This window comes from Tyto alba, unplaced genomic scaffold, assembly GCF_018691265.1.
Source record: "Tyto alba isolate M040663 unplaced genomic scaffold, T.alba_DEE_v4.0 Super-Scaffold_2, whole genome shotgun sequence".
NCBI classification, from domain to species: Eukaryota; Metazoa; Chordata; class Aves; order Strigiformes; family Tytonidae; genus Tyto; species Tyto alba.
The window spans coordinates 38,126,566-38,139,340 of NW_024881282.1; the positions used below are offsets into that span (position 1 = coordinate 38,126,566).

General features: G+C 38.2%; 1 protein-coding gene across 1 annotated transcript in view; it reads left to right on the top strand.

Moving 5' to 3' along the window:
• Positions 1-11,645, top strand: part of UHRF1BP1L (UHRF1 binding protein 1 like) — a 61,205-nt gene extending 49,560 nt beyond the window's left edge. Inside the window, exons 18-21 of the mRNA XM_033010178.2 lie at positions 3,186-3,442; positions 5,638-5,746; positions 8,285-8,454; positions 9,200-11,645. Coding sequence (XP_032866069.2) covers positions 3,186-3,442; positions 5,638-5,746; positions 8,285-8,454; positions 9,200-9,325 — 662 coding nt within the window. The 3' untranslated portion in view covers positions 9,326-11,645. The remainder of the gene's footprint in view (positions 1-3,185; positions 3,443-5,637; positions 5,747-8,284; positions 8,455-9,199) is intronic.
• Positions 11,646-12,775: the final 1,130 nt, after the last annotated feature.

Genomic DNA, 12,775 nt, shown 5'->3' on the forward strand with positions numbered 1-12,775 from the left:
GTGTTGTGGAAACCTCTGTGCACAGAGGTAGCAAAGGAAGAGGTTCTGGTTGGCAGCAGAGGCTGAAGATTCTCATGTTCATTTACAATTCTTCCCACTGGTCTTTGTCAACCCAGGTCAATGATACGTTCATCTCTCCTGATGCTAGTGCCAGTAGATACGTGCATATGCCCTGACTCCACTGCTGCACTAGGTCGTCCATGAGAACTGGGCACCGTACAGAAAGAGGAACCCAATTAATCTACAGATAGGAAAGCAAATTAACTACTCTGCCAGGCTGCTGTAGCTCCAGGCAATGTCTGTCATGTGCTGTACTGAAACTTGAAATTACAGTTTTCAGACCTATACTACGTTCAGGCTGGGGCAGTATTGCTTGAATAAAGTTACTGCCTGTTGCTGTATGTGCGTCTGACTGTGCTTGGTCTAGAACAGTTGATTAGCCTGCATGTTTTCTGGAATTAATATAGAAAGTTAATTATCCTTCTTCTCACCTCTCTTCTTAGCCCACCTTTTTTTTTTCTTTTTTCTTTTTAAAATAGACATATACAAAACACTGATACAGTTCTTTCTGACTGCTCAAGACCTTCTTCCAAGTACTCTCCTGGAGCTGTTTATCTGGAGATGGCATGTGTAGTTATAGTCGGTATCTGTGAGCATTGCATGTATCCATTTTCCTTAGTTTGTCTCCCTCTCAGAGGAAGCGCGTTGTCCAGGAACACAGTAGGTGTTTAACTTTTCTAGGCACCATACCAGCATTGTCACTAGGGATGTGGTCCGCTTCCCCAGTTATTGGGAAGCTGGACCAAAGCCAGTTTTGCCCAATGTCCTTTGTCCTCTTCTAGGTTCTCATTAGGCCCTTTACAAGCCACTGCTGAAGGTTCCAGAGGCATCTCGGAGCGATCTGGTCTGTAGTTTTGAAAAATAATACATCATATATTGCTTAACAGGAACTGAATAGGTAACATTCCCCTACTACTACTTCCCAAGAGCAAACAGGAATTCCTCTTATGTCCAGCGGAGAACTTGCTGTGACAGGTAACCAGCTATTGCTGGGGCTTGGCTCTGAGTTTGTCTCCGGCCAGCAACTAGGCTAAGTGCATGTAGTACCTCCGCAACTTTGCAGCCACCGAAAATCTGTATTTATCCATAAAGAAAGCTTACGCTCGATGATCCTACCTTGGAAAAGCTTTGAGGATCCAGAGGTACTGATCTTGGGGACAGGAACTGGGGAGAATGCAAAAGGGATTGTTGCAAAGACCTGTGGGATACCAGTGGGAGGCTGCTGGAACTTCGGCATGCACACGTTGCCTGATGTGCGTAACTTTTATTCACTGAAAGCTTACCTCTAAGTTTTTGAGTGAGTCTGACTCAGCATAGTGTCAGTGTGACTTAGTGAATTGTCATCTGGTTTCTACAGCATTGATCTGTGCTTCAGCTGGTTTAGGATATCAAGAACCTTCATCCTTAAATACTAATGCTGTGAACAGTTGTTACAGCACTGCAGGTGCAATTAACGATATACTAATGAGACCTTTTAAAAATATGTTCGCATGCTGCAAATCTCTTTTCTTTGACAGGATACCTGAGTATATCTGTAGAGACTTGATCAGAAAGCTTGTGTCTTGCAAATATAATGTGATCAACAGTGACACCTTGGACTTTTAACCAGGTGCCTTGTAAACTAAACGTGTAATTTCAGAAGGAACACTATTTCAGTGAACTACGGTTTTTCCTTTATATAAAGGCATTCAGATAAGCCTTAGTTGAAGAGAAGCAACGTAACTTGCAGCCTACCAGCATACTGCATTTTTCTTTTGCAGTACACACCAGATTATTCAGAGTAGGTTATCTCTGAAATGGAGGGGTAAAATATGCTGCATTCATTCCAGGATACATTATTACTTAACATTAGATAGTCCACAGCAAAGCAGCCAGAACAGAGGAAACCTGCGCTTCATAGGGTCACAAGATAATTGAGGGTAGAGGAGTGAAGGTGGCGTCAAGACATCTCTAGTCCAATCCCGTTCTCAAAGCAGGGTCAGCTCTGAGATCATGATGGGTTGCTCAGGACTTTATCCCATCAGGTCTTGGAAAGGACCTCCAAGGGCAGAGGCTGTACAACCTCTCTAGGAAGTCTGCACCAGAAAGCTGGTAAACATTGGACTTTCCCGAGGGAACCAGAGTTTAAACCAAGAAGCATTATTTTTATTTTTTGTTTCAGTTCTCTGAAATTTGTTTAACAGGTAGATGCTCTACTAATAGAAATTAACACAATTCAGTTGATTTTACTAAAGTTACTTTGTTTTCAGCTATCTTTCAAGTTTCAATGTTTGCTTCTTGATATAATTACTGTGGTTTACTGTGAATATGCTTTTTGTCATACAGATAATTTCTGTAGGTCAGCCATCATAGTGACTAAATGACTTGAGAATCCCACGGGGTAATTATTTCTGGTGGTGGTCCCTCTTTTTTGTACAACAAACGTATACCAGCCATTGCTGCACCCCACCCACACCCCCTTGTTACCTTAAGTGTTTTGTTTTATTTTTAAACTGTTCTGTTGAATGTTGCAGTTGTCCTTACTAGTTAAAGATACTGACACTAACAAGAAACTGCTGAGGGGTTTTTACGGTTCAAATCTACTGCCACCCAAACAATGGAAGCACCATGTGGTCATGTTCTCTATCTTACTGCCTTGCTGTTTATGGTCTTGTGTGTTAGCAAGTAAGTTCCTGAGTCAGGAAATTCTGCCTTTCCAAGAGAATACCTGCTCTCCTGAGCGAGTAAACTGACTTAAATGCTTTTCTGAATTAACATTGAAGGAATCAGTGGAAAGGTATGCAAAACAATTGTTTTCCCATCATCAAGACATTGAGGAAACACAGATTTTATTTTTTTTTTCTTTTTCTTTTTTTTCATTTGTGCATGGTGATACTTCTGTTTTGTCCTATTCTGTTGTCACAGTGAGGTACTAGTCCTTGTATGTACTGTTTATTTGTCTTTGAAGTGGTATACTTAGAAATTTGCTCTGAAGTTCTGTATTTGCAACACTGTAATTTGTGGATAATACTTTTAAAGTACTTTTGGAAAATCACTTGGACAATAGAGGTAGAAGTAATTGCATTGTAATTTCTTTTTTGTACATTGCAAAATTTTAATGCAAATTTGTTTTCCAATTGCAACAGGTTCTGACTGTAAATCTGTGGCTGGACCAGCTAATTCATCACCTGAGATTAGTTTGAGATGGGAAAGTGGGCCTAGTGCTGTCATACATTCTCTGCTGGCTGTAAAAAACGGTTTTCTTCAGTGTCATGTAGAGAACTTCAGTGCTGAATTTCTAACATCTTCCCTCACAAACATTCAGCATTTTCTAGAAGATGAAACTGTTGCAGAAGTGATGCCTATGAAGATAAAAGTTTCTAATGCAAGGATTAATTTAAAAGTATGTTGACAATGAGCTGTGTGGCTGTTCTAAAGAAACTGTGTTCTTGTTTCTTTGATGATAAACTACTAATCTGGATAAAGTTAACTTCAAAGAAACCGCTATCGTACTCTGCAAGGTCTTTAGATAACACTAAAACAATTTAAAAATCCATAGATTTGGTTACCTCTGTGGTATGGCTAGAGGGAAATTCTCTGCATGACCAAGCTATTTATATGAATTAATATTTTATACTTTTTTCCTCCTCTCTGAGTTTCTTTTGTAGAATGACAGTGTCTGGGAGTTTTATAGGTAAGATATATCAAGTTCCTAGAGGCACAGTGTGCATTTTTCTGGTTGGGCTTTTTTGCTTAGCATAGTAATGGTTTTCTATTTACAAAACACAGATTTTTTTTTTTTTTTTTTTTTAAGAGGTTAATTCTCTCTCCTACTTAGAGGATAGTTCTTGCAATTAAAGTTCAGTACAATAGAAGGAAGAATGTTATGGGAGTTCCAGTTCAAACCACTTGAATACTGTTTCTTAGAACCCAGATTTCATGTTCTGCCCTACCTAGAAATAAATACAAAATAATGCAAGCTTTTCATACCACAGTAGCCTAAAATAGTAACATTAAGAGGACACTCCTGCTCAAGACTCCTAGGGGATTTTCTATCTGAACATTTAAAGAAGATGGTGAGTTCTGTGCTGCACAGCCATTGAATATAAAGATAAGGATTCTTTTTTGGTGGGGGGGATGACACACACCAACAGAAAAACAACTAAATGTAGAGATAAGATAATGATAACATTATTTTGGCAATTAATAATCACCCATACAAACTTTGAACAAAGTGAGGACTGGAATAGCAGCTCAAGTTCTGTATCGGGGGCAAAGGCCTGGATTCTGCTAAGATCATTCTTGACTAGAAGGGCAAGTGTTATCTCTGTGGTGTTCTACTCAAAGTGCATCAGTATTCACTCTGTCTGTGATGCAGCTTTTCCATCCCCTGAGGATCCTTAAGCACTCCTTTAGGGCCGTTTCTACAACAGGGAACTTACAACACAAGGACTTTCGGTAAGAGCTGTGGATCTCTTCCTCAGATTTCAACGTGTCACAAATGTGAGTGCCCAAATGCAAAAAGGGAAGACTTAACATAGTCATTTAAATTTAAAACCAGGATTATGCTGGTTTATTGGCAAGGAGGAAGACTTAAGCAAAATGTTCTTGAGAGCGCAGCTCCTTGAAGTGGGGAATATGCATTAATAAACTGGCAATAGGAGTCTGCTTGGCAGCAAAAACACTGAAGTGCTCACTCAGCAGTGCACACAAGTCACAGTGAAGTTACTCATGATGGCTGACAAACTGCAAATCTGACATACAGATGATTTGTTTCTATAGAATTGTTGGGTGATAAAGAGTGAGAGGATATGGTTCAAATTTATGCTGCGTTGCCTGTTCAATGCAATATATTCTGTTTCTTCTGCATGAGACAATGCAGTGCATTTCAGAGGAGGGGGGAAGAATTTAAGATTATTTTATATTTTGCTTCTATATTTTGCAATCTCATTGCTGTTTCAAGAAACTTTAGCAGTTACATCTCAACAGCTTTCTACATGCTTAGTGCTGATGTGTATGGTTTCTGATCATACTGGCTGCTGTTATTTTGCTTAACAAGGATAATGAACTATAAAGACTTCCCGGGGAGACCCCAAAAGAAGTAATTTGATAAGTTTCTCTTCTGTTGAGTACAGTAATATAACTGAACTGCAGCTGGTGTCATCCCAAACTAAATTCTCAAAAGACAAAATCTGCTCAAGAATGATAGCTGTACGCATTCAATCTTTAAATAGTTCAAGGGAGAATCAGATACTATATGGTGCAGGCTTCTTATCTCTGACTCTCAGAGCTCCTGAGCTAAAGACTGTCTTGAGTTAGGGTATAATCTTACTGAGATGTCTGTAAAAATACTTTGAAGTATTTTAGTCAGACTGTATATATTGAGTTCATCAGACTTACTGCAGAGGTAAATTTGGGCCTTTAATATGATCCCCAGGAAAAAAGTGGAGCAAAAGTTTAGTTGAGATCCCATTAGAAAATTTGACTCTGAAATGTTCCCTTTCAAGTTTCTTTAAATCCACTTATGTTTAATTGAACATCTTAATTAGCTATTTTGATTTCCTGGTAAACTCCTTTCTGAATACTTGTGTTTTTTAGGATGACAGTCCACGTGAAAATCTCAAGGCATCTGAGCTGGTACCCATAAAACTACATATTGACATACTCTGGATAGAAAGAAATGATGATGGCTCTTTTCTTATTAGAGGTTTGTATATTCCTGCATCTTGATATCTCAGTAATATAATCTAATTATTATTGATACTGGTTTTTTCCTTTGAGAGACATGTGGCTAATAATGAGAAGATAACCGATGATAATTTGTGTAAGTTGTGTTGCTGTATACCTTAATTCTAATTGTAGTCACATAGAGGAAAATTATCTTTTTGGATAGTGTATTGGCTGTGATAACCCACAACTGAATCAATTGGAGAAATAAAAATATGCATATAACTTTATCAGGATATGCTTCATCAGTGCATATCACTGTCATGATAAGTCTAAGGTTTCTTTGACTACAAACCAAACGAAAAAATTGTCTTTCTTTACAGATGACCAAGGTGGTTACCTGTTGTCTTTGTGTTTCTGTGTTATGAGTGATTTAACGTTGTAATTTTCATGAAGCATCTATACACTTCTACATGTATGGGCAAATACTAAATACTCATAACAAGGCAATATATTTAGAGATGGAACTTTACTGTTGTCTTTCACAGATATGTCAAAGAATCATAGAATAATCTAGGTTGGAAGAAGCCTTTAGAGGTCATCTGGTCCTACTCCTTGCTTGAAGCAGGGGCAGATTAGATCAAGTTGGTCAATGCCCTGTCCAGTCAGGTTTTGAGCATCAAAAAGGTGATACCACAACATACCCTAAATAATCTGTCCCTGTGTTTGCCTGCCCTTATGGTTAATTTCTTTGGTAATGATTAATTGGACTTTCCTTTGTTGCAGCTTGTGTCTATTGCCTCCTGCCCTGCCACCTCAAGACAGAGGTGCTTAAGCACTTGCCAAGCACCTCAGGGAAGTTTGGTCCATCTTCTCTATACCCTTCTGCTAGGTAGGCAAAGGCAGCATTAAGATCACCCCATAGCCTTCTCATCTTCAGATTTGATAAGTGCATCTCTCTGAGCTCCTCATTTGTACATCATGCACTTCTGGCCACGATTATCTTGGTAGCTCTCTGCTGTCGGTATCTTTCTTGCGCTAGGGAATCCAAAACTGAATCCAGTATTCCAGATGTGGTCTCACTGGTCCCGAGTATAGGGGAACAATAATTTCCCTCATTTTGCTGGCTACAGCCTTGCAATACACATGCTGTATGTGCCTGGTCTCTGCTGCCAGGGCTCACTGCTGTCTCATGATAAATCTTCGTGTTGACCAAGGCCTACAGGTCATTTCATGCAGTGTTGCTCTCTGTCCGTTTGGTCCCCAACCTGTAGTAGAGCAAGAGGTTACTTACACCCAGCTGCAGGACTACACACTGGCTTCAGATGAACTTCATGAGGCTCCAGCCTGCCCAGGTTCCTCTGAATATCAGCCTTGGCCCTCAGTGTGTCAGTCACCCTTCAGTTTGGTGGTGTTCACAAAGTCACAGAGGGTGCACCTGCCCTTTCACCCAGGTCCTGAATATATTAATCCAACAATATGCAATGTATTTTATGACTTGAGGAAGAGGAAGCTGCAGGGTGATCTTAATGCCTCCTTCACCTATCTAACAGGAAGACAGCAAAGATGGACCAGACTTCTCGGAGGTATGCTGTGGCATGATTTGCTTGTATTTTAATTTCTCCATGCTATCTAATATATTGTTTGCGTGTTTAAAGATGTTCAGTGTATTTTGGTCATCTTTTTGTACTAAATATTGGAAGAAATAGTAATTTAGTGAGAAAATACAGTTTTAAGGTTTCTTTCAGCTCTGATTTTTTTCCCCTTTTTGCTGAAGTGCTTTGATACCTATTCTTGCCGTGGACTGCTCAGGTAAAGTGACTTCAAAGGCATAGGTCAAATGCTATCTGCACTGCACTGATTTATGTATCTGCAGTGCTGTATTTTTGAGTCCTCATGTGTGTGTGGTGAGAGGAGGGGATAATGAACAGAAAACTCTTGTTTAGAAGGAAATGTTTAAAAAAGAAAAAAAAAAAAAACAGGGCATTTCTTAGACTATTAAGGACGATGACCCTCAGTTTTGCCCTTGGTGTACAGCCGTATATTTTAATAGATGTTACAGTGCACGTCAGTTAACAATGCTAGAAAGTTTGTTAATGCCAAGTCATTTAAATTATCTTCTAATATAAAAACGTGATCCTGCAGGTTTATCTCACTTTGTCTTCAAATGTAAATACAGTCTTCAGATCTGATTTGGACCTGGAGACAGACCAGTAATAGCAATATTAATAGTTCTCAAACTTCCAGTTATTCAGATTGCATATTCTGTGGTGATGATATTGGTCAGCATAAAAATGTGATAATTCTCTTCAAGCTGAAAACTGCATATTACTTCCTGTCATGCCTTCTTTCCTTTCTCTCTTCCTCCAAAAGGGTATATGACTTAATTATTTTTTTTATTCTTGAGTTTTATTTTGGGGGGTAAATATAAATGTACTTAATGTTGCAAGTATACATGTTTAGGTGGTTTTAATTTTATGCTGATGAGAATCAAACTTAAAAAACAAACAAAAAAAACCCTCAAACCAGAACAAAAAAACACCTAAGCACTATTCTTAAGTATCTTTCTGTGATATAGACAATCAAAGAATAAATGATGTGTCAAAGATGAAGAATTCAAGCAGTGCATTGCAGCAAGCAGCTGGACCTGTTGGACATAAAACACAGGACCAAGCCACGCAAACTACTTGTGAAATTCCCAGACCTTCTAAATCAAGCAGGGATTCAGATGACTTCCTTAAAAATGAGGTATTAAGAATTCCTTTTGACCTTCCGCTTTCCCCCCCCTCCCCCCACCTCAAAATTATGTTACAATCATTAATCATCATATTTGTTAGATTATCTGGGGGTGGGCTTGAGGGTTACTTCTATTTAGAAATCTGTTTGAGATAGAAAACATGCATAATGGATATTAGAGCATTGTTCAGCACTTAGGCATGAAAAATAAATATAATACTACTTCCCAAATAGGGTAGTAATACACTGCAGGCTAATTCTTCTCCTTTACATCAGAGGGAGTTTTAGAAGGGAACAAGTCCCTTCTCCCCATCTCCCTCGTCCCTGTACATCCCAACTGCCAAAGACAAAGGACTAGACTGTTAATTCAGACCCATTCTAATCTAGCAGTCATACCTGGATTTTGAATTGATGACAAACAGAACCTGCACATCAATTTGGCTGTTTTGTTTTTTTTTTTATCCACTGGGTAAAAATCCATTCCTAGAGCTCAGAACCTGGTGTGAGTTCCACTCCCCTCCCAGAATGGAAATAGCATAGCTAAAATATTGGGTATCTTGCCTTTCGAGCTAACTGCATCAACTCTCTCCACGTTCTACATTCACTGACTGGGAATCAGTCGCAATTGACTGAGCCCCAGCAAACCTGCACTCAGCAGTGAATGTGAGCATATGGTATTTCAAAAGTTACTGTAATGGAAAAAGTTGTCAGTATGTAGGAATACTAATAACGCTCTTTTCTAACCTGATCACTTCAGCTTATTGAAGAAAATGAATGTCTCAAACAGGAACTAGCCAAAGCTAAAATGGCTCTTGCTGAGGTCCAAATGGAAAAAGATGCCCTGCTTCATCGTATAAAGAAGATGAATGTTGATCATCAGTAGGACAGTGTTCTGTTGGTGCAAGGCATCATCAACAGAACTTCAGGTGATGGTGGCATCTAAAATCCTGTTTGTAAATCACTGGAAGACGTGGTTATTTTTTTTTTGTCACAAAGTATTCTCATTATGAAGGGAACATTTGTGAACTAGTTATTATTCTGAAATTATCATTAAGCATTGTAACTTTTTTCAGCCCGTTTTAAACTGAAACAACTTTGGAAAAATCAGTTTATACTGTACTTTATTAATTTACTGAAGAAAAAGAATTCGTGTCCTCTACTTTTAATATTATCAAAGGAGATGTTATTTTTGAAATGTTTTCTGAAAAGTGGATGGCTCAGCAATGAAAGAAGATGCCTGGGTGCCTAACTGAGTAAAATGTACTATGCCTCATTAACAAACTGTACCTCTGTTTGTTAGGTTGTTTTATTATTGCCAGAAGTATCTATACAGGAGGTTACATTTGCACTATGATGATACGTGCTAGATCCTCTAGAATAGTATAGCTACTGAAGGTTAAAATACCAACCCTAAACTGGCCCTAAACTCAGTGTAGTCTGCCCAGAGAGGATTTTTAGAATAATCCTCTGGTGCTATAGAGTTCCATATACCCTTTCCATATGCACTCTTAAAATACCACAGTAAATGCTGGAGAATTTAAATAAGAGGGCATACTATTGGGCTTTCCTTCTGCTTGAAGGTCCACTGTAGCTGTACAGCTGATGTAATTTAGACATTCACGTTTTTTTTTTTCCCCTCTCTCTGTGATGAGGATATAGCCCTGCAATAGGATCCAGCCCTTTGTGAAAGGTGAGCTTCGAGCCATTTTGCATGCATGTCTGATTTCTGCACAGCTCATCAGACATGCCCAAGGATTTGGTCCAATGTATCTAAATATGTAATGTCAATACAGGGGGAGGGGGAGGGCAAAAATCCTACAGGGATTCATTAATTGTATATTGCTTTTTTTGATAAAAAAAGCTGTAGAGAATCATTTAATTACCCAATGAAATTGTGAGATTACATGAAATGTAATTATACAGTTTAAATCATGGGTGATTTGTACAAATTGAACAATAATTTTCAGCTAAAAACTGGTACAGATGAATAAATAAAAAAGCACAACACTGTAAAATAGAGAATATAAGTGTGCTTCTAAACAATTTAGGAAACAACATACAAAACCATACATGCCTGTAAGAGATTGTTTTTGCTAAAACTGACTGATTAACTAGTGACCATGAATCTGACAACTGAAGATCTTTTCATTGCTATCACAATTGTTTCTGCTCCATGGGATGTTTGAGGGTAGTTTTGTTTGTAGGTATGCAGACAGATCTCAAATGTATGGGTTGACTTTGCATATTCAGGCTGTCAAACGAGTTTTAATTAAAACGGTTTTCATTAAAACTTTTTGGAGCACACATAATTTACACTGCTGAAAATAGTTATTGAAAGTATGTAGATTTTAATGAAGAATTCTGTGGAAGAACTGGTTCAGGCACTATTTTAAAGCCTGCCCTATGAAACCCTAGCTGAAACTCCCTTTAATGTCCATGGAAATTTTTATCTTATTATTCAGAATAATAAGATAAAAAAAATATACACACAACTGTTTCTAATAGAGAAACTAAATATTTGTATTTCAAATGGTATTTAGGACAACACAGTATTAAATACGAGTAGTCGGATTTCATACAAATATCGTGTCAGATTCAGAGGAGTTGTTCTCAGCTGGTTTAGTTCCGATTGGTACTATTAAAGTCAGTAATTCTTACTGTTTATCCCTGCTGAAATCTAGTTAGAATTATTCTGAAGAAAGTAATGTATAGAGTACTTAGTAGCATGTTGCTGGAATAATACATTGAGAATTGTCTCATTTTTAAAAAGAAATAAACAGCAATATCAAATGCCTGTCCTTACTACTGCACAAGCTAGTACCTTCTTCTTTTGACAAGAGACAAACACAAACTGAACACAAAACAATAACCCAATCCAGCTCATCTCAGCACAGCTGTTGAAATTCAGGGTATCACTTTCTTGCACTTCATTATAACGGAATACATTTCTACTTCATGGCAGTTCTGCAGTGATGAGCATCATCTGTGGACAGTTCAGAAGACAATGGATGTGCTTGCTTGTGGACTTGACATTACTGAGAGTGATAGTACTGTGTCACTTTGAAATGAGGATTTTAATTGAAAAAGTGCAGAGAGAGAGGTAGTTTATTAATGTTTGCCAGTACAAAGTTAAACTAAGCCTTAACAGGCTCTACTAAAAATAGCGATTAAGGGCCTCAGCTTAAATAAAAAGATTTAATTCATTCTCAGGACTCTGCTGGTGTTCATAACCTCCTTAAATCCTAGATACGAAATGTGTATCATCAGTAGAGCCTCTTGAATGAATCACTGCTTTTATTCTGCAAAGAACTAAAAGGTACAGACTTCGTCGAACTTCGATGTATACAGAAGACTGACTCCAGAAGTCTTGGAGGCAAACTGTTACAAAGTTCTATTTTACAATTTCTGTGGAAATTTAAACTGGTCTACAGATTAGTTTAACATTCAGCTTGTTTAGAAATACTGTTTTAATGGCTACTAAAGCTTTCAAGTTAGCTCACCTTGAAGAGGCTGTGCCCTTCCCCAGGCCAGGTCATTGCATCATTCTGGCAGGAACTGTTCAGTTCTCATAGTAACTCTAATGTTGTTGGTAAGCACCAATTTAAAATCAAAATTACACAGCCTCACAGAATTACTTATAAAAGGTGTGATGGAGTGGCAGCTTTGCAGAGATCATGACTGTTCTCTGGTGTCCCTGCTCTGGCTTCATGGGCACAGGGAACCATGGTACTAGCTTAGAGGGAGCTGCCTTTTTTTTTTTAAACACACCCCTTCCCTCCCCCCCCCTTTATTTTTCTTTCCTCTGCCTAAGTCCTTTACTTCCTGGTCTCATTAGCCATGTCTGTCTGTATGCTGTTTCCCGGGGCATTTGACTTGGGAATTTTAAAGTGAGATCATAATTGATCTCGAAAGGATAATTGCTAACTACAGAACACTTCCTAAGTCAGGCTTGATGATGCTTACCTTTATTCATAATAAATTAATAATAAATGTAAGAGGAATGTGATAATAAAGGTAAGGACTTTATCAAACATCTACAGTTCCAAGAGCACAAAATGTGCGAATGTATTACAGAAACGAACTCCTTGCAGTGACCAGATTTCAGGTAAGCAATGATGGAGAAAATGGTTTCTATATAAAAAATGGGATCATATTGGTCTAGTTCTTAAAACATTCATCACAAAATGCCTGAAGTAGATTTTCAGCTCGCCGTTCCTGTCCGCAAATTTCAGAGAGTACTTCAGATTCTGATTCAGCTGTTAATATAAATCAGTGTATTTTTATCCATTGTAGGAACAGTAAATGACCTTGCTAATATGTTAAGTAGCAATGA